The sequence below is a fragment of the Parambassis ranga genome, chromosome 7 (assembly GCF_900634625.1).
Source record: "Parambassis ranga chromosome 7, fParRan2.1, whole genome shotgun sequence".
In the NCBI taxonomy this organism is placed as follows: Eukaryota; Metazoa; Chordata; class Actinopteri; family Ambassidae; genus Parambassis; species Parambassis ranga.
Genome location: NC_041028.1, coordinates 16,745,785 through 16,768,280, shown reverse-complemented (window position 1 = coordinate 16,768,280; position 22,496 = coordinate 16,745,785). Strand labels below are relative to the sequence as shown.

At 38.9% G+C, this 22,496-nt stretch overlaps 1 protein-coding gene across 1 annotated transcript in view; it reads right to left on the bottom strand.

Annotated features, from left to right (window-relative positions):
• LOC114438033 (uncharacterized) overlaps positions 1-22,496 on the bottom strand; it is a 143,411-nt gene that overhangs the window by 3,783 nt on the left and 117,132 nt on the right. Inside the window, 3 exon segments of the mRNA XM_028409059.1 lie at positions 131-185; positions 188-306; positions 544-720. Coding sequence (XP_028264860.1) covers positions 131-185; positions 188-306; positions 544-720 — 351 coding nt within the window.

Below are 22,496 nucleotides of genomic sequence, written 5' to 3'. Positions count from 1 at the left end.
TAGTAATCGGCAATTTCAAAATTTCACCATCTCGATTTGAAATTGAGTCCATAGATGTGGAGCCAGCAATTTGTGATACTTTCTCCTTTAGCATAGAAAGAGGTTTACTGTGACTTGTTCTGAAACATACCATACTGTCTCCAGCTTCATATCTGGATCATCAGCTATATCAGAGAGCATCTTCTTCCTTTGTCTCCTGGGTGATTATAGCTCAGATCCAGCTCTTTCAGCTGGGACTTCTTGTTGGATCTGAGAGCTGTGGCCAGGAAACAGCAGCCTTTCTCTGTCACCTGACAGCCTGCCAACCTGCAGACCACACAGTCAGAAATGACTCTTGTTTTGTTACAAATAATCATTATGTATTTTAGTAAGTGTTAAAGAAAGACGAGTTTGTGTTGCATTAGATTTTTTACAGCACATACCAGCAAACTATAGCTTGCTAGGTGCCTGACTTACACAGCAGTCAGACACACATGAGTGACATAAAGACCGCCACAGACATGGGACGCAATGAACTGTTGATTTATGTAATAAGAGACTTACCTGAGAATCTCCAGTTTACAGAGTGGACTCTGAAGCCCTTCAGCAAGTTGCTGCACACCAGAATCCAGCAGGTCATTATGACTCAGGTCCAGCTCTGTGAGGTTTGAGGATGGAGAGCTAAGGACTGAGGATGTCAGAGCGCTGCATGATTCTTCAGAGAGCTCACACCAAGTCAGCCTGTGAACATATCTGTTATCAGAAAGGCTGCCAGACAGATGTGTGGAAAAGTCAGGATTGCAGTGATGGGTCATGTTAATGTTGTTAAACTTGTGACAATTCTGCCTTGAAATGTAGGAGCAGACAGAACAACTCTGATGTGCTTTCACATCCCCAAAATCTTGGGTCATGTGACAGTATGCGCATAGGTGAGGACACAGCCAGGGTAATACACATGGAGATATGCAGGGTGAAGTGAGAGATCTCTATGACAGTAGTTAAAGGAGCCACCATTCAGAAGTACAGTACTAGTTGTTGATGTCATGCTTTAAAGAGAAACAATTCATGAAGGTACTTACAAAGTGGCTTTGGACACTCTGATGACATTCCCTTGCAACATTCCCTTAAGAACCTTCTCTGATTTCAGATACTTCTTAAGATCAAACACACCAAGATTCTCATCTGAGGTCAACAGCACAAAAGTCAGAGCTGACCACTGTGAGGGAGAGAAATGTTCAAACTCCTGTGTTCCTGACTGAAGGTACTTTTTGACTTCTTCAACAAGAGAGTGGTCATTCAGCTCATTCAAACAGTAGAAGAGATTAAGATTTCTATCTGGATCACTTTTGTCTTCATTGATCTTCTTCTTGATGTACTCCACTGTTTCCTTGTGGGTCTTCTCATTATTTTCAGTCTGTTTCAGCAGTTCTTGGAGTAGATACTGATTAGTATCCACAGAGAGGCCAAGCAGGAAGCGCAGAAACATGTCCCACTCGCCGTTCTTACTATCTAAGGCCTTGTCCACTGCTTTCATGTAGAAGTCTGATGGAGATATGTGTGAAACCACTGAAGCAGGTACTGTCAGCAGGTTTTCTCCCTTGGTGTTGAATGTGTGAAAGACATAGAATGCTGCCAGGAACTCATGAATGCTCAGATGAACAAAGCAAAACATTTTCTGGTGGTACATTTCACAGCCTTCTCGTTTGATCTCAGTGAGTAACCCAGAGAAGACTGCAGCATTTGTGATGTCAGTGCCACACTCTGTCAGTCTGTCTTCAGTGAAGAGAAAGTTTCCCTTTTCTAGCTCCTCATAGGCCAGTTTTGCCAAAGACAGGACTGTGTTCTTGTTTCTGTCATTCCAGCATGAATCTGTCTCACCTTCACTGTACTTCACATTAGCTTGTCTGCACTGTAGCAACAGAAAGTGGATGAACAAGTCAGTCAGAGTCTTAGGCATTCCTTCTTCTTGGTTTCGGTTCACAAAGTCCTCCAGAACATTTGAAGTGATCCAACAGAACACTGGGATGTGACACATGATAAAAAGACTTCTTGATTTCTTTACATGTGAAAGGATCTTTTCAGCTAACAACTTATTGCTGAATTTCTTTCTGAAGTACTCCTCCTTCTGCTCATCATTAAATCCTCGCACCTCTGTAACCCGGTCAACTTTATCAGCAGGAATACAGCTGGATGCTGCAGGTCGAGATGTGATCCAGATTTGAGCTTCAGGAAGCAGATTTCCCTGGATGAGGTTTGTCAGCAGAACATTCACTGAGGTTGGCTTCCTCACATCAGTCCAGTGAACACCTTGATTGAAGTTGAGATCAAAGCGACATTCATCAAGGCCATCCAGAACAATCAGAGTCTTGTACTGGTCATAGTTGGTTATTTCTGTGGTCTTCATTGCTGGGAAGAATTGATGAATGAGTTCCTCCAAACTGTGTTCTTCTTCTTTTCTCAAATTCAGCTCCCGGAAAGGAAGTGGAAATGTAAAATAAATGTCTTTAGCTGCAGTACCATCAGTCCAGTCCAGCATGTACTTCATTGATGCAAATGTTTTTCCTATTCCTGCCACTCCAACTGTCAGCACAGTTTTGATTTTTCCAGAAGATGCAGGTTCGAAGATGTCATGATATTTAATGGGTTTTTCTTCTCTCACTAGTTTGAACTTTGCATCTTGAACCTGTCTGGACTCATGCTGATCATTGACTCCTCCTGTGCCTCCCTCTATGATGTAGAGATCTGTGTAGATCTGATTCAGAAGAGAAGAAGTTTTCTGCCGATCAATCCCTTCAGACACATAGGTGAATTGCTGCTTGAGTTGAGATTTGAGTTTCCGCTGACTGACAACATCAGGCTTCTCTGTAAGACAACATTTTCATATCAGTTTTTGAATTACATGATATCCAACTAAAGGTGAGGCCAGATTTACTGTAAGAATCCTGCTTTTAAAAAGGAAGACATTTTAGCTCAGTAATATGTCTTGTTTCTGTCTGGATGAGCAGATCCTTTGCTTCTTTGGTGTCATACTGATTTTACACATATGGTTTACAGACAAAGAATTATTGGATGGATGTCATTTCATTGTAGGTTTGAGTATTCTGGATGTTAATTGGCCTCTATCTGAATTTGATTGAACAACTTTAAATTTCCCTGGTTACATCACCAAGTAAGATAACTCACCAGCACCTCTAGCCTTACCTCGTATTTCTGTCCTCCTGTCCACACAGGAGTCAGGTAGCTGGCAGGCAGCTGATGGTCTGGAGGTTATCCAGACTTTGGCTGAAGGAAGCAGGTTTCCTTTGATGAGGTTCGTCAACAGTACATCCACAGACGCTGGCTCTCTGACATCAGTCAGGTTGTTGTTGTTGTCAAAGTCCAGAGGACCTTTATATGTGTCCAGTCCATCCAAGACAAAGACAACTTTGAGCTGTTCATAGTCAGATATTACAGATTCTTTGGTTTCCTTGAAGAAATGATTAAGAAGTCCCACCAAACTGACCTCTGTTATCAGATTAAGCTCAGAGAATGTAAGAGGAAATATAACTACTTCTTTATCTTTGGCTTTACTCCACCATTTTGTAAACCAAGAGAAATCAAAAAAACCACTCTTATTTTCTGCCCATGATTTTATGAGTTTCTTCATGAGGTAGGATTTTCCAATATCAGCTTCTCCAGTAGTCAGCACAGTTCTGATTTTCTTGTCTTTTTCATCTTTGAAGATGTCAGATAGCTTGTTTACTTTAGTCACATTTTCAGCTGCTTTTTCTCTGATGATGTGTTCTATGTTTTTGTGGTTGGGATGAGGAGTGTCTTCAACTTGAATGTACTTTTTACTAAATCTTTCTCTCAGCTTTGATACCAGCTGCCGTCGACGCTCCAAGGTCTCTGAATAGACAAAACAAAGTTTATATGAAAGGTGATTTTTTTTTCAGTTTTAAACACCTTACCTTAAAAACAAAAAACACAAAAATCTTCAGGGAGCACAATATTTGTTACGTTCTTTGAGAAACAACAACATTTCATCATATTTATAATGGAGCATTGTTGGTAGTAATATTATTTATTATTTGATTTTAGAGGATGGACTAGGGAATATGTGTTTCCTATTCCCTTTCTTACCTCGACATTCTGTCACTTTGTTAATGTGTTCAGGAGGAATCTTGTTAACTCCAGAAGGCTGAGAGATGATCCAGACATGAGCAGTGGGCAGTAAGTTTCCCCTAATGAGGTTTGTCAGCAGCTCATCCATGGAGGCTGATTCATTGATATCAGTGAGTTTGTTGGTGCTTTCAAAGTCAAGTAGAAGCTGACAGTTCTCCAGACCATCAAGGACAAAAGCTAATGTACACTCAGAGTATGAAATTCCACTATCTTTGTCATCTTTTAACAGAGACCTGAGCAGATCTTCCATACTTTGAACTTCTTCTCTTCTTTCATTCAGCTCACTGAACTGTAGTGGGATGATGAAGTCTATGTTTTGGTTGGAGTTTCCTTTTGCCCAGTCAACCATGAACATCCTTGTATGAAATGTTTTACCAATACCAGCCACTCCCTTGGTTAGCACTCTCTGTGCATTCTTGAATACTTCACTGGTCTTTATTAGTTTATATTCAGGATCCTGGTCTTGGGTGATTTCATAGAGCTCTGACTCAGCTTTCACTTGTTTCATTTGATCCTCATGCTGATCCAGGATAAGTTTCATCTTCTTCTCTTTGAATTTCTCCGTGGCATCAGCTAAATTGAGAAGAACCAACAGAAACAATGATGAGCACATAAAGAAAGTAAACAGTATACAGTGCACTGTTATGTATTCTTATTATGTCAGGGACCATAATGTTTGGGACATTCAAACTTTTATCTTTCGGTTTAGTTGAGAGGGGTGATGGTGAATACAGTCACATGATTTAGCCAGAAATGTGCAATTTATTCTTTACTATACTTTTTTAAAAGTTTACACATTTTCAGTTTTGTTGACTAGTTACTAAGGTTTACTAAAAGACAACACAGATCAGGTTAAAAGTGACCTGTCCCCCTATATTTTATTTAATTACTCTAACTCTTCTGTTGTAGTCAATTGGATTGCAATGCAGTGTGTCACCAAACAACATTCTTGACGAAGTATCGTTTTTTCCATTGATGTTGGTCTCATCCGTCCAAAGGACGATGAAAAAAAGAAACTACTCTAAATACAACATACATTTTTTTATTTAATAGCATTTTTTTATTTAATAGCAATTTGGTAAAAGCCTGCTTTTATCTTTGTAAATGTGCCTCACCAGCACCTCTAACCTTACCTCGTATTTCTGTCCTCCTGTCCACGCAGGTGTCAGGCAGCTTGCAGGCAGCTGATGGTCTGGAGGTTATCCAGACTTTGGCTGAAGGAAGCAGGTTTCCTTTGATGAGGTTCATCAACAGCACATCCACAGAGGCTGGCTCTCTGACATCAGTCAGGTTGTTGTTGTTGTCAAAGTCCAAAGGACCTTTATATGTATCCAGTCCATCCAAGACAAAGACAACTTTGAGCTGTTCATAGTCAGATATTACAGATTCTTTGGTTTCCTTGAAGAAACGATTAAGAAGTCCCACCAAGCTGACTTCCTCTGTTATCAGATTAAGCTCAGAGAACTCCAGGGGAAATGTAACTTCTTCTTTATCTTTGGCTATGCCCAACCAACTTGTAAACTTATTGAGAAGTAACTTTTTATTTTCTGCCCATGATTTCACAAGTTTCTTCACATAGAGGGATGTTCCAGTATCAGTTTCTACAATAGTCAGCACAGTTCTGATTTTCTTGTCATTTTCATCTTTGAAGATGTCAGATAGCTCCTTTATTTTAGTCACTTTGCCAGCTGTGTCTCTCATTATGTGTTCTGTTTTCTTCTGGTTAGGATGAGGTGTGTCTTCTACTGAAAGAAATCTTATTATGAGGTTTGATACCAGCTGCCTCTGACGCTCCACGGTCTCTGAACAAACAAAACAAAGTTCATCATGTTAATGGTGATGAAGGACAGATGTAGCATAAATCAGTTGTCATCAATTAAAAATCATACACATGAAACAAGAGCATGATCACCTTTGTGATAAAGCATTGTTCTTGGCATGATGTATATGTTTTCAGAGAAGCTTCCTCAACAATGTTACACCATATAATCACTTTATTGATTATATGGTGTTATAAGACAATAGTTAACAGTTTAGCTGTACTTTAGCTGTCTGTGTGGCTCTGTTCTGACATTCTATGTGTATATATGTGGACAAACATAAAGCATCAGAGCAGCAGATCAAAACACTACAGCTAATTGTGTCATTTATGAAGTGACAGCACAGCAAGGACAGCAGTGCATCTCACAGAAGCAGTAAATACAGACTGAAGAGGTTTACATGAGACACCCTGCATAAGAACAGTGAGGTACACAAGAGACAATTATCTGATCTGCATTTAAAGGATCTTCTGTACTGGACTTTAGGTGAAGCTTGACTTCATGGCCTGCCTCGATAAATCCTATGCTCATTGTACACATCAAATATTACTTTGAAACTATTGAATAGATTTAATACTGATGGATTGAACTTTTTTTCTGTGATTATTTTAATGATTAATTTAATTTAATTGATTCACTTTATCAAGTAGCCATTGTTACCTTTTGGACCAGGTACATGGTCATGATACCATTGTCATTACTGCATATACAGATGTGTTATTACAAATGACAGCAGATGGGTTTCTTACCTCGACATTCTGTCACCTTGTTAATGTGTTCAGGAGGAATCTTGTTAACTCCAGAAGGCTGAGAGATGATCCAGACATGAGCACTGGGCAGTAAGTTGCCCTTGATGAGGTTTGTTAGCAGCTCAACTATGGAGGCTGATTCATTTATATCAGTGAGTATTTTGCTCAAGTCAAGTGGAAGCTGACAGTTCTCCAGACCATCAAGAACAAAAGCTAATGTACACTTGGAGTAGGAAATTCTACTTTCTTTATCGTCTTTCAACAGAGACCTGAGCAGATCTTCCATACTTTGAACTTCATCTCTTCTTTCATTCAGATCACTGAACTGTAGTGGGATGATGAAGTCTATGTTTTGGTTGGAGATTCCTTTTGCCCAGTCAACCATGAACATCCTTGTATGAAATGTTTTACCAATACCAGCCACTCCCTTGGTTAGCACTGTTCTTGCATTCATAAATACATCGTTGGTGTTCATTAGTTTATCTTCATGTTTCTTCTTCTTCTTCTTCTTCTTCTTCTCTGTGACCTCATAGAGCTCTGAGTCAAAGTTTGCTTGACTCTGTTTATTCTCATATTTCTCACAGATTTGTTTCTTCATCTCCTCTTTGAGTCTCTGTTTAGCAGGATCCTCTAAATTTAGAAGAAACAAAATCACAAAGCACATTAAGAACAATCAAACAGCCTTGATCTTTAACAGTTTGTCTTACTATAACTGCATTAATCCCTGTGTTCATTCTTGTGTTGTTAGGTTAGTTTGTGTTTTTGTTTGAAACATTTTTTGTGTTAGTTTTTTATAATTAATAATTAATACAATCCACCCATAACCATAAACCTATAAATGAGAGGACATTTTTGTGTGATATTTACTTTTTTAATATGTCAAATGCAAACTAACTAAGGTACAGCCATGATGTTATACTTAACTGATTCATTGTATTTTTATATTTTATTTTTTAGCAGCTTTCACCTCTGTTTTTTACACAGAGAAGCTACACCTACACTAAAAAGAGTTTTTACAGTACAGGTTAGGTGCAATATTTTTTACTTATGGTATTTTTAATAGTAATTCAACATTTAACCTCTGCACTGCCTCAAGCAAAATATTCTTCCATACTACCTCTCTCTCACCGCTGCAGCTATGTTACATTTTTATGAATATCTGTTTAAACCTGTGGTTTAAACTCACCCTATGACCACGCTACAGTCACATAAGATCCACCTATCCATCGATTATCTGAACCCGCATTGTCCTGCAGTGCAGGATCACAGGGGGCTGGAGCCTATCCCAGCTACGGGTGAGAGGCGGGGTTCGCCCTGGACAGGTCACCAGTCCATCTTACATTAGATCTGTTTCTGATATTAAAGACTTCCTGACAGAGTTCTGTTACAGACAAATCTTCTGCCTTTCACACTGAAAAACACCTCTAAATGTAATATAGTGATGCCAACAGGTCCACTGTCCACTTATCTGCATGTGATGAGATGGGACAAAACTGTCCTGTGGACAGATGAGACCAACATCAACCTCTATTAGGATGATGTTGAGGGCCAAGGGTAAAATTGAAAATATACTATGTTGGATCCAATTTCAACTTTTTTTTAAAAATAAGAAATGGTGTCAGAACCTGATTTAACCCAAATTCTCTTGTTTATTGTTCAACTTTAATGAAACTACTTTACATTTGCCTGACCGTATCTCATTGTAAGATGACTTCCCACCAGCACCTCTAACCTTACCTTGTATTTCTGTCCTCCTGTCCACACAGGTGTCAGGCAGCTTGCAGGCAGCTGATGGTCTGGAGGTTATCCAGACTTTGGCTGAAGGAAGCAGGTTTCCTTTGATGAGGTTCATCAATAGCACATCCACAGAGGCTGGCTCTCTGACGTCAGTCAGGATAATGTTGTCAAAGTCCAGAGGACCTTTATATGTGTCCAGTCCATCCAAGACAAAGACAACTTCAAGCTGTTCATAGTCAGATATTACAGATTCTTTGGTTTCCTTGAAGAAATGATTAAGAAGTCCCACCAAGCTGACTTCCTCTGTTATCAGATTAAGCTCAGAGAATTTAAGCGGAAATATAACTACTTCCTCTTTGGCTTTACTCCACCAATCTGTAATCCTAGTGAGAAATGAACTCTTATTTTCTGCCCATGATTTTATTAGTTTTTTCATGAGGTAGGATTTTCCAATATCAGCTTCTCCAGTAGTCAGAACAGTTCTGATTTTCTTGTCTTTTTCATCTTTGAAGATGTCAGATAGCTCGTTCACTTTAATCACATTTTCATCTGCTTTTTCTCTCATGATGTGTTCTATGTTTTTATGGTTAGGATGAGGAGTGTCTTCAACTTGAATGTACTCTGTACTAAATCTTTCTCTCAGCTTGGATACCAGCTGCTGCCGACGCTCCAAGGTCTCTGAATAGACAAAACACAGTTTATCATGTTACTGTTGAAGTACAGATTAAGCATGAATCAAAAAGTGGAAATTTTCTGTTTTAAATGCAGTTAAAATGTTCAACACAATCTTGAGTTCATTGTGGTACATGCAGAGCAAAGCAAAATACAACAATGCTTCATAACATTGTTAAAACATTGTTTTTGTACTCTGCATCTACTTCAGAGGATGAACTATTAATGATAAAATACCTTTCTTACCTCGACATTCTGTCACTTTGTTAATGTGTTCAGGAGGAATCTTGTTAACTCCAGAAGGCTGAGAGATGATCCAGACATGAGCAGTGGGCAGTAAGTTTCCCTTGATGAGGTTTGTTAGCAGCTCATCTATGGAGGCTGGTTCATTTATATCAGCAAGTTGTTTGTTGTTTTCAAAGTCAAGTGGAAGCTGACAGTTCTCCAGACCATCAAGGACAAAAGCTAATGTACACTCAGAGTAGGAAATTCTACTTTCTTTGTCATCATTCAAGAGAGACCTGAGCAGATCTTCCATACTTTGAACTTCATCTCTTCTTTCATTCAGATCACTGAACTGTAGTGGGATGATGAAGTCTATGTTTTGGTTGGTTCCTTTTGCCCAGTCAACCATGAACATCCTTGTATGAAATGTTTTACCAATACCAGCCTCTCCCTTGGTTAGCACTGTTCTTGTGTTCATAAATACATTGTTAGTCTTCATTGGTTTATCTTCATGTTTCTTCTTCTTTTCTGTGACCTCATAGAGCCCTGAGTCAAAGTTTGCTTGACTCTGTTCATTCTCATATTTCTCACAGATTCTTTTCTTCGTCTCCTCTTTGAGTCTCTGTTTAGCAGGATCCTCTAAATTTAGAAGAAACAAAATCATAAAGAGAACATTAAGAACAATCAAACAGTACACAGTGTAGGATTGGGTGTGGAGATGAATCTGCAGTTTTTTTTCATCTTAACTGGTTTAATGTTTTCCTTCCTTAGACATTGAAAGCAGAAATAAACCGACATTTAGAAGCTACATGAAACAAAAAGTGTTTTTCAGACCTTGTGTAGAGTTAAGGGGGTCATCCTGAGGTTGGTAAGTTTCCACTGTATGTGTTGTGGATGTCTGTTGCCTCTGCACTGGGCTGAAAAAAGAAATATAATTTAGACAAGACCTAGGCAAAGTAGACTGGGCCCAGCGCCTGCAGTGTAAGAAAAAAATACACTACATCTACTAATGAGGGAGAGCTTATTGCATTCCTGCCTGTAAGACATTGTGCTCTTGTTTTTTTTGGTCAGGACATTGATAATAAAAGGTGAGTTGAGCCAAGGAAGCAGAAGTCGTCTTTTCATTAAAATCACACAGTGCTGAGATAAGACTATACATCCATCACAAAGGTGCAGTAACCATTTAATGCAACTATCATCAGTTTTTCTGTTCTTTTTTTAAGCTTAGTTTGTTTTTATTGATGTTTAAAGTAGTGTTTTGTGGACTGGTGACTTAAACAGTTTTTAATTAAATTTTTAAAATTTAAATATACATTTTGATTGAGAAATGGAGAACTGCATTTTATCAAGACATTTTAAACGCTCGTGTCTTTTAATCTTCTGTGTCCTTTTGTATAATAGTTATAGTTATATTATATTAGTTATTTTATATTATAATAGTTATAATAGTACATTCTAATCTTTCCTCCTTCCTACCTTGGACCCTTTGTACTGAAATTTAATGGATCTCTTTTAGACCGGTCACTTCTCAGAGAAACATGGGTGGTAGGGGACAGGGACCTGTCATACAGCAGATGGTATGTAAACCATACAGTCATACATTTTAACAGTTTTTTTTAATTAAATGTAGAAATTAATTTTATCAGTATATTTTACATGCACATCTTTCAGTCTTTCGCGTCCCTTTGTATGATAAAATTTTATAAATTTGAATCTTTCTTTTTTTCTTTTTACCTTGGACCCTTTGTACTGAAGTTTAATGGATCTCTTTTCGACCGGTCACTTCTCAGAGAAACATCACTGGGTGTAGGGGACAGGGACCTGAAAGCAAAGACAATTTAAACAAAGCAGTCAGTCATTAACAGGTTTTTTAAATAAATAGAGAACTGAATTTTATCGGTATGTTTTACATACACATCTTTCAGTCTTATGTGTCCTTTTGTATCATAGTTAAAATTGTATAAATTCTGATCTTTCTTCCTTTCTTCCTACCTTGGTCCCTTTTTACTGAAGTTTAATGGATCTCTTTTCGACCGGTCACTTCTCAGAGAAACATCACTGGGTGTAGGGGACAGGGACCTGAAAGCAAAGACAATTTAAACAAAGCACTCAGTCATTAACAGGTTTTTTAAATAAATAGAGAACTGAATTTTATCAAGATGTTTTACATGCATGTCTTTCAATCTTTGGTGTCGCTTTGTATGATAACATTTAATAAATTCTAATTTTTATTTCTTTTTACCTTGGTCTCTGTTTACTGAAGTTTAATGGATCTCTTTTAGACTGGTCACTTCTCAGAGAAACATCACTGTATGCAGGAGAGGGTGGTCTGAAAAGCAAAGACAAAGCACACAGTCATAACAGGTTTTTTTTTTAATCAAATAGAACTGCACTTTATCAGAACATTTTACATGCTTATGTCTTTCAATCATCTGTGTCCTTTTGTATAATAGTTAAAATTGTATAAATTCTAATCTTTCCTCCTTCCTACCTTGGACCCTTTGTACTGAAGTTTAATGGGTCTCTTTTAGACCGGTCACTTCTCAGAGAAACATCACTGGGTGTAGGGGACAGGGACCTGAAAGCAAAGACAAGTCAAAGAAAACATACAGTCAACAGTTTTTTAATTAGACTTAAACTGAATTTTATCAGTATATTTTACATGCACATCTTTCAATCTTTTGTGTCCTTTTCTATAATAGTTAAAATTGTATAAATTCAAATCTTTCTTTCTTTTTACCTTGGTCTCTGTTTACTGAAGTTTAATGGGTCTCTTTTAGACCGGTCACTTCTCAGAGAAACATCACTGGGTGTAGGGGACAGGGACCTGAAAGCAAAGACAATTTAAAAAAAAAAAAAAAGCATACAGTCATACATTTTAGCAGTTTTTTTAATTAAATGTAGAAATTAATTTTCAGTATATTTTACATGCACATCTTTCAGTCTTTTGTGTCCCTTTGTATGATAAAATTTTATCAATTCAAATTTTTCTTTTTTTCTTTTTACCTTGGACCCTTTGTACTGAAGTTTAATGGATCTCTTTTAGACCGGTCACTTCTCAGAGAAACATCGCTGGGTGTAGGGGACAGGGACCTGAAAGCAAAGACAATTAAAACAAAGCACTCAGTCATTACCAGGTTTTTTAAATAAATAGAGAAATTAATTTTATCAGTATATTTTACATGCACGTCTTTCAATCTTTTGTGTCCTTTTCTATAATAGTTAAAATTGTATAAATTCTAATCTTTCTTTCTTTTTACCTTGGTCTCTGTTTACTGAAGTTTAATGGATCTCTTTTCGACCGGTCACTTCTCAGAGAAACATCGCTGGGTGTAGGGGACAGGGACCTGAAAGCAAAGACAATTAAAACAAAGCAGTCAGTCATTAACAGGTTTTTTAAATAAATAGAGAACTGAATTTTATCGGTATGTTTTACATACACATCTTTCAGTCTTATGTGTCCTTTTGTATCATAGTTAAAATTGTATAAATTCTGATCTTTCTTCCTTTCTTCCTACCTTGGTCCCTCTTTACTGAAGTTTAATGGATCTCTTTTCGACCGGTCACTTCTCAGAGAAACATCACTGGGTGTAGGGGACAGGGACCTGAAAGCAAAGACAATTTAAACAAAGCACTCAGTCATTAACAGGTTTTTTAAATAAATAGAGAACTGAATTTTATCAAGATGTTTTACATGCATGTCTTTCAATCTTTGGTGTCGCTTTGTATGATAACATTTAATAAATTCTAATTTTTATTTCTTTTTACCTTGGTCTCTGTTTACTGAAGTTTAATGGATCTCTTTTAGACTGGTCACTTCTCAGAGAAACATCACTGTATGCAGGAGAGGGTGGTCTGAAAAGCAAAGACAAAGCACACAGTCATAACAGGTTTTTTTTTTTAATCAAATAGAACTGCACTTTATCAGAACATTTTACATGCTTATGTCTTTCAATCATCTGTGTCCTTTTGTATAATAGTTAAAATTGTATAAATTCTAATCTTTCCTCCTTCCTACCTTGGACCCTTTGTACTGAAGTTTAATGGGTCTCTTTTAGACCGGTCACTTCTCAGAGAAACATCACTGGGTGTAGGGGACAGGGACCTGAAAGCAAAGACAAGTCAAAGAAAACATACAGTCAACAGTTTTTTAATTAGACTTAAACTGAATTTTATCAGTATATTTTACATGCACATCTTTCAATCTTTTGTGTCCTTTTCTATAATAGTTAAAATTGTATAAATTCAAATCTTTCTTTCTTTTTACCTTGGTCTCTGTTTACTGAAGTTTAATGGGTCTCTTTTAGACCGGTCACTTCTCAGAGAAACATCACTGGGTGTAGGGGACAGGGACCTGAAAGCAAAGACAATTTAAAAAAAAAAAAAAGCATACAGTCATACATTTTAGCAGTTTTTTTAATTAAATGTAGAAATTAATTTTCAGTATATTTTACATGCACATCTTTCAGTCTTTTGTGTCCCTTTGTATGATAAAATTTTATCAATTCAAATTTTTCTTTTTTTCTTTTTACCTTGGACCCTTTGTACTGAAGTTTAATGGATCTCTTTTAGACCGGTCACTTCTCAGAGAAACATCGCTGGGTGTAGGGGACAGGGACCTGAAAGCAAAGACAATTTTAAAAAAGCACAGTCATACATTTTAATAGTTTTTTTAATCTAATAAAAACGGTTTGTCTGTCGAGCATCACGTAATTATAACTGAGTTGGTGGTTCGTCTGTCTCTCCCATGTTCGGTCTCAGTCTGTCTACTTTACTCGTATAGTCAACATCCGTGTGAGCATATAGCCTATGATATTCTTTAGCATTGTGAGCCTGTGTGCATGTGCACATGAGGGCTTTATGTACACACACGTCACAGTAACACAGATACAGTGAGTCCAAAAAACACTAAATTAAGCGATACACTTACAGATACCAGCAGTAATAGTTAAAGTTGTCTACGCAATAACCCTCCTACTTTATATATTTTTTTAATCAATTTTATCAATGAATATTTTGGGGTTTTGGAACTAATCATTAACATTATTTCTTATGGGGAGATTTGCTTTGATATACAGTACGATTACAGAACAAATTATGCTTGATCCTAGGTACTACTGTAGATGATTTCTTGCTCGCTTGCTTTACCTGAGAGCAGAGTGGTTGGAACTGTGTTTATTTTACGTTTCATTGTCGTTTCTTCATAAACAGATCAGAAACATTACCACAGTTTCTTACCTTGGGTCCATTGCTTAAGTTCAGTTCATGGAAACAGCAGCACCACTGGCCTGTGGAGTACAAGAAATATATAAACTGAATATATACAGTAGATTCAGTATACATATTGTCAGGGTCTCAGCTCTGAGCCAGGGCTTTTATTTTGTGTTTGGTTGTGTTTATATTGTTTCCTGTTTTATTTCGAAATCACTGACCTCCCTCTCATTCCATGTGTCTTCCCCTTCTTTGTGTACCTCAGCCTAGTAGTTTTTGTGTATTACTGTGTTTTATGTGTAATATATAGATTAATTAAACATAGAGTGAAATATTTCAGCCCTTTATTTCATGAAATGTTGATGATTGTATAATAATGAAAATCTAACACCTGCAAAGGTTTCCAAGTGCAGTATGAAGTTTGTACAGTCATACAGTCTACAGTGATGACTTGGGCTGCCATGTCATCTGCTTGTGTTGGTCTACTGTGTTTTCTGAAGTTCACAGTCAACACAGCCATCTACCAGGGAATTTTAGAGCACATTCTGCTCTTACCTGCACAGCTGAAATAAAAAAGACACGATGTTTGTTCCAGTGCAGCTTTGTCCTCGGCCTCATGTGTCCTTTTCCTTATCACTAACTTCAGTTTCACTTTTAATCTCAAGGGCATAGTCCCTCACTGGTGGCTGCACTGTGGAAAAAATAACAGTAATCATTAGTCACATAAAATTAAAACAAATACATGTATAGACATTTTAGCATCATCGCAGGTGCACTTCAAACTTCTCAGTTACATTAACTGTGTATTTATCTTCATTTTGATCTGCTTGCTGTGTGTGTATATAAGAGTATTATGTTCTTGTATATATTGTATTTATTGCTTGTAAAATGCTGCTACCACAACTTAACTGAGATTAAAAAGTAATTCTTTTTTCTTCTTTTTGTATTTTTAAACCAATTCAGCAACAGCAGGGAAACATTATCTCACTGATTTTTTTTTCTTGAATTATGATTGAAAAAAAACTACTGTACTTGTTGAAGTGACACAATCAATGTCTCAAGTCTGTGATTGGTGCATGAAGACATTATGCTGCTGCTTCCACAGGCTGTGTACAACTAACTGACTCAGATCTATGAAGCAGATTGTGTCTAAGTATGAAACATGTTCTAAACAACACACTGTATAGGAGCTAAACCTTATTCATATCACAGCACAGTTTAAATGAAAGTAAAATACCTGCTCTGAAGGTCAAATGATGAAAAGCTGCAGAAAGACACAGTAATCGAGCTGGTTCCAGGAAACAACACAGCAGTCCAATTAACATGAATGCTAAAAGAAGAGCAGGAAGCACCACACAGAACTGAAGGTCAGTTTTATGATCCTTGTTTCTGATTAACCATTCTGTTGATATCAATGTTATATGATACCATAAGGGTGTGTGCTGTAATTTAGACACAGTTTATTGTGACACAACCTACATGATCATATGACGAAATATCCCATTTGATTTACTTGTAATCTGGGTCACTTCCTGCTGTTCACGAAGACATTGCTTCTGCTGCAGTCATGTCTGCGTTATTGTTGATTGACTGGTGCTTTAATAGAATAAGAATGCAAATGGATCATCACCAGTTAACTGCTCCTATTGACCCACCCTGACCCTACAAACCCTTTCATTCTAGTGTTATGACACCAGAGTGTTATGACACCAGAGGGTCTTACTTTTTGTATCTGTGGATGCTGTAGTATGCATGTGTGTGTTTGTGGAATCTGTTGATTGATGGATTTGAACTCAAATTGGTGACACAAGGTTGTATTGGATGTGCAAATATCATTGTAAATCATTTTTCACTTATACCTGCAGAAATCAGAGGAGTAATAATATTTTATATTATATTATTAGCAGTTCACACAATGTAAAATAAAGATGGAAGACAGGAACAGAAACAATATACTGTAGATGTATCTTCTTTTGTTGTACTGGTTATATTGTTTTACAAAAAGCAGTAGATAGGAGTAGAAAATAAAATACCACTAGATGGCAGCAGAGACAATGGGATGGTTTAATCTGTGTTCATTGAGCCTGCTACCTGCTCTTCTGTCCCATGCATTAACACACAGTGATAATATACTCTTCCTTATTTTGTCAGGGGCCTTTCTGATCATGTAAAGACCCTTCAGGATCCCAGAAACGCACGTTAAGAAAACAAACACTTACACACTCACAGTTCACAGACACACAACCTTACATGTCATGTAACAATCACATGCATTCATCTGCATCCATAACCTGCAGACACTCTTCTTTCCCATGTTCCCATGTATCTCAGCTCATCAAGAACTGCACACAGCATTGTCCTGTGTGTGTGTGTGTGTGTGTGTGTTGTGTGCTCCCCTGCTGAGTGACAAATCTCTCTTCAGGCAATCCGTCAAGCTCACACACACACACACAGTCCACAGTTCTCATCCTAGAACCTGCAGCTGATGCACACAACATGGCAGGAATGCATGCCAAAAACATTTCAGACCGCTTTTGTGTATTTGTCAAGCGCATGCACATGCACGTCCTTCCACATGTTAGCCTGCACACATCCTATAGTTGGAACAGAGCTCTCTGATTTGGTCCGCTCTGCAGGGAGCCTGTTGTCACAGTCAGATTTTCCATGGCTGCGCTTTTAAGAGGAAAATCAGCTTTCACATCCTGGACTGACATGGCAGCGGCTCAGAACATGCAAGTGATGTTACAACCCAACATTCAACTGGTGGTATGAATTCACACAAACAAATCACTGCACACAGGCTACAAGTACACAACCATCAGAGAGGAGGCTACAAGTACACAACCATCAGGTTGCTTTTTTTATAGACATCATAGTGCTCGGCTGAATTTACACAGCTGCAATGTAAAATCCCAGCAAACACTTCCCACAGAGTAGATCGCCCATTTAGTATCAGCAGAGCAGCTCCAGGTTAAACATCTTTGTGACACCACATTTTTCTCTTCCTCCTCTGACTCTTGTGGCTTTGAAGGAGAGCCCTGTCTGAGCAGGTCTGTCCAACAGACCAGGAATAACACATTTCAAAGCTGGTATGTGCCACTTGAAGTTCAGCTGGTATTCAGCTCCCAGCTCTCACCAGCATTGGAGGGCTACACTAGTGTGTAGAAAAAATAGTAAAAATTGGATCGGATTGGAATCGATACATTTTGTGGTATCAGTATCGGACATGGAAAACTGGTATCATGCCCTAATTTTGAGTGGACAATCTTCAGTACTTATCCATGTCCATTGACATCGCACGTGTCCTGTTTTATTTAAAAATATGGTATTTTGTGTTAGCTGTGTTACTTCCTGTTTTATTTTGGTATTTATCTTTTTTATGTGTCAGTGTTACTTCCCATTCTTCTCAGTGATTGGTTGAACTGAACTCTTTGACCGACCCTTTGCAGTAATCTTGTTCTTAAAATGTTCTCCAACCTCAGTTGGTGTTTTTGGCTCCATGAACTGAGTCTGAGCAGGTTTATTCTACAGACCAATGTAATTGAATCAAACTGTCCCTTTAAAAGAAAGTGGACTAGATCTGAGGCTGCAGAGGCCATGTCTCTCTGAGGTGAGTTAGTCTTAAATCAAAAGAGAAACACAAAGAAAGTCTTGAGACAGAGAGCTGGTGATGCTGTGTTGAATTTGGACGTCCCAGTGGGAGACATATACAAATCACAGAACTAAAGCCACTGACCCACAACACTGTTCTTCCACATCGCTTCACTTCTGAGTAATCACCCCATCATCCATCATTCCACAGCAGAGGAGCAGAAAGAGATAGAGAAAAGACACTGAAGAGGAGGATGTACAGAACAGAAACAGAAAGGCGTAACGAGGGGGAACAAGAGGTCGAGCAGCAGGGATGATGATGACAGATACATGACTGGAAATATGAAATAAAAGAAATACAAGAATCACTGCATTTGTTGTTACAACCTGGGCCTGAGTTGAAGAGGATTGTGAGGGGCCGCTGAGACAAGGTGGAGAACATCTGGGTGGAGGGATGTATGGAAAAAGAAAGCAGATGAAGGCAGGGAGGGACAGAGGGATGAAAAGGAATGAGGACAGTGTTCAGGGAAAAGCAGCTGTTCCAGAGGTGATAAATGTTGTTTTGACACATGTGTATCCACAGGCCTGAGGGGCACAGTTTAACAGAAGGAACAGGGGTCACGTTAACAGTCTGGGTCAAGTCAAATTCTCTGAGTGACAGGTTTGGAACATGGTTCAGTGTGGCTCCATAGAGAGAAACATGGAAAGAGGTTAACACAGTTAGGCTTGTGTTTAAGTTGTATGTACTATGCTTTTTTAAAATGTACAAATAAACAAAGCTAAGAATCGAATATAATGGAGACAGAATTAAAGGAGCATTATGGATGTTTTATCTTTCATTGAACTATTATGAACCCACTTTTAGACCATCGAACACACACACACAAACTCATACACACACGCAAAAAAATCTGGAACCAATTACCCTTACCTGCAGGCTGCTTTTGACCCATAACGAACAGGCTGTGTTTACACATGGGTAATCAACACTGCCCTGCGTGTGTGTCAGTGTGTGTGTGAACATAACCCTGTTTGCACACATTGTGTGATATAAATCATTACATTTGAAGAGTGAAGCCTTGGTTTAAAGTTATAGTCAATTTAAAGAAGTGTAAATGCAGACACACAATTCTGAATTGTTTACATCACATGTGCACACACACACACTCTGTCAGTGACTCTATGTAAATTGATATTTCATATTTTGTCTCCACTCTGCTGAAAAATGACTGTTTGATAACAGCCTGTCTTTAAATGTCCTCTCTGTTTTGACACCAACTGAACATTGTCCTGTCTGTGACTTTACTTCTTTGGGACTTTGGCTGGAACTCCTCCTCTCTGCTTCCTGGAGCAGGGAAGGAGTAAAGCTCATGTCAACATCAGTGTGTACGCAGAGAAAAAACAGGCCTATTGTGGGTCATAAATAAAAGGTCACTGCTGCATTTTCTCTGTGTGTGCTTCATACATAAGTGAGAGCTGATGGATAGAAACACATGTTCTCTCTGTGATAAGCTCAGCCATAAATCAACATGAAACACAGAGGAAACAGAAGGAAAAACTAAAAGAGGCACTGTGAGGAAGATAAAGGAAGCAGATATGAGTCTTTCAGGCATGTGTAATAGGCCAATAAAAAGGAAATAAAGACACATCATGTTAGATAATCCCATTCTGTAATACAGTACACTACAGAAAGATGTGCTGGAAACATTCATTCATTCTTTCCCTCTCTCCCTCCCTCTTTATTCCTGTCTATCTAACCCCACTAGCTCTCATCTAATCACTGATGGACCAAAGAGGGAGGTGACCCCATCACCCTGGCTCCATGGTAACGCCCTACAGCCGTGCACTCTGGCTCCATGGGACCATGGGAAGGTGGAGGAATGTGAGTGGTCTGTGAGAAGCAGGATAGACAACCTGAGGATGGATGGGTTAAATGACAGCTGGACACACACACACACACACACACACATATATACACATGTGCAAACAGTGCAACTGTTACTTACTGATACTTTTTTCCCAAAGTATTAAATGACATAAAAGTTTGGTCCCTTCAGCTCTCAGTCTAATTCACTTTGTCTTCCAGGCTGCAGGGCAGAGCTGTGGACTGGAAGTGAGGAGTGGTGAAAGCCCTTATTTTCAGTCACAGTGTGTCAGCACTGGACTCACCTTACTGCAGTGATCTAAATCACCAGGCACTACAGCCTCCTTTTGAACCGTTAAACCAGCTCTGATGTGCCTGTGAGGTAAATCAAGTGAGGCTGACATAGATGACCCTGTAGTGAATGGAGGCTCGTACCAGGGAACCAAACAACCCAGTAAGTGGAGATACACCAGAAGAAACAGCTGCTCTGAATGAATGTCCAAGTTTAAATATTGGACTGTGGCTCAGAAAGGTAAAGGATAGAGGACATCTGTCAGGTGGGACATTTCAGTGTATGTGTGGGGAAGACGGGGAAGAAGTTTTATAGCTTGAGAGTAATCTGACTTTTACAACTGAGAACATGCACGACTGTGAAGAGGTGTCTATAATTAAAACCTGGTTTTAATAAGGATGTTTATCCCCTGAGTGGAACTGGGGAAGCCACTTCAGAAAAAGCTGGAAAAGTCCAGTGGCTTCAGTTTAAACTGTTGGACATAGGTCATAAACCTCACCTCCTCCATAGTAGATGGGACAAAGGCTCAACCAAAAACAACAGTACTCTTCAATCAGTTTTGTTTCCCAGAAATGGTTTATAGCACTATGGCTAGCTCTTATCAAGCTGACCTGTGTTTAAATGATGAATTAAAAAAGCAACATCATGGTCAGATGTTGTGAACCATAACTTCTGAATGGGAGTAGTCATGGAGGCAGCTGTGTTGTTCTTTTTGGGAATTGTTCATGGAGTAGGAGCATCCATGCTAGTTGAAATGGGATGTGCTTGTATGCAGGGTTCCCAGATCTGAGTGACAGTTTCCAGCCCAAACTGAACGTAAAACCCACCCAATGCCAAACAAACCCAGCCCAAATCACAACCTCCATAGAATCTTAATGTTCAGACTGCCATATGCAAGAAAAAAACCTGTTTTCCAGCCCAACGTGTTTAAAAGAAGCCCAATTGGGCGGAAACCCACCCAATCTGGCAACACTGCTTGTGTGAAGCCACTTTGATAACCACTGCTGCCCTGTGTTACAATCTAAAAGGTTAAATGCGAGAAGCCCTTTATTTTCCAATCAGGTCGTTGTTGCCTCCGTAGTTGCTGGGAGGAACAGCCTGGTATCAGCTCTGTGATTGGTTGGTCCTCTGTAAATGTCAACCAACAGCGGGATTGCGCCTCAACCTCGGAGGCTGGTGCTGCTGCTTGGTGAATTAACGATTGACAATAAATTCACTACGCTCATTTCAAGTGACAGTGAAACAGTTTTCATATTTTCAGTGTTAGAGGCGGGGTTTGTTCCTGCTAGCATTTTATCACCACAAGCCACAAGAATTTTTTTACCACTCACTCGTTTCAATTGTATTCGGACTTAAAATTACGCATAATTATGGGCGTTGCCGCTTGAGTGACAGACAGTTGACGTATCGCAATGTGAGTTTCCTGCTTCCACGATCGCCCGCCCCCTAAACCCCGCTCGTGCTCCCCCTTTTTGTCCATATTTGGAGTTTTGGCGGACGTGATGCTGCCAACATGGCGGCGGTCATCAACGTCCTGGAACCTCCCACCGAGCCTCAGAACGGCTCTTCAGAAACAAACGGGTGACGTCACGGAAGCTCTGTCCATAGATTTACTGTCAATGGGTAAAACTCATTGATCATTATGCTGTGTGTGTGCGTGTGTCTGCGAGTGAGACATATTGAAACCAATAATGGTTGTCGTTCTATGGTGCTAATGTGTAGGCCTACTGTTCCTAATAGTTGCTGGGCAGTATGTATGCTTTTGAGGTTCAGACAACTGTGTTTGTGTGGTTGGAGGGAGTCTGTCATGCAGTGTGCAACCCGCCCCCTCGTTTTATTCCATTGAAAGGCTCAGATTGTAAAAATGAACAAACCCACGGATGGGCTGCAGGTGTAGAAAGTTGTATTTGTGGCGATAACTCCCTTGGCTTCCTGCTGTTTTCTGGTTGCATTGCTAAGGATAGGAAGGTGGTGTCAGAGGATGCAGGTTTAAGAGTCACTGTTATCTACTGTACTTCACCCAAATGCTCCTGTTTATATATGAAGACATGGTGATCAGTGTTTGAACCTGAGCAAGCACCATTGCTTGTAATTTAAACACACAAACAACCCTTTTTAAACTTGAGCCTTGCACAGGCAGCTTTCTAATAAGGGATAGAGGCAGAAATGCTGTGAGGCGCTTTAAATGAGTT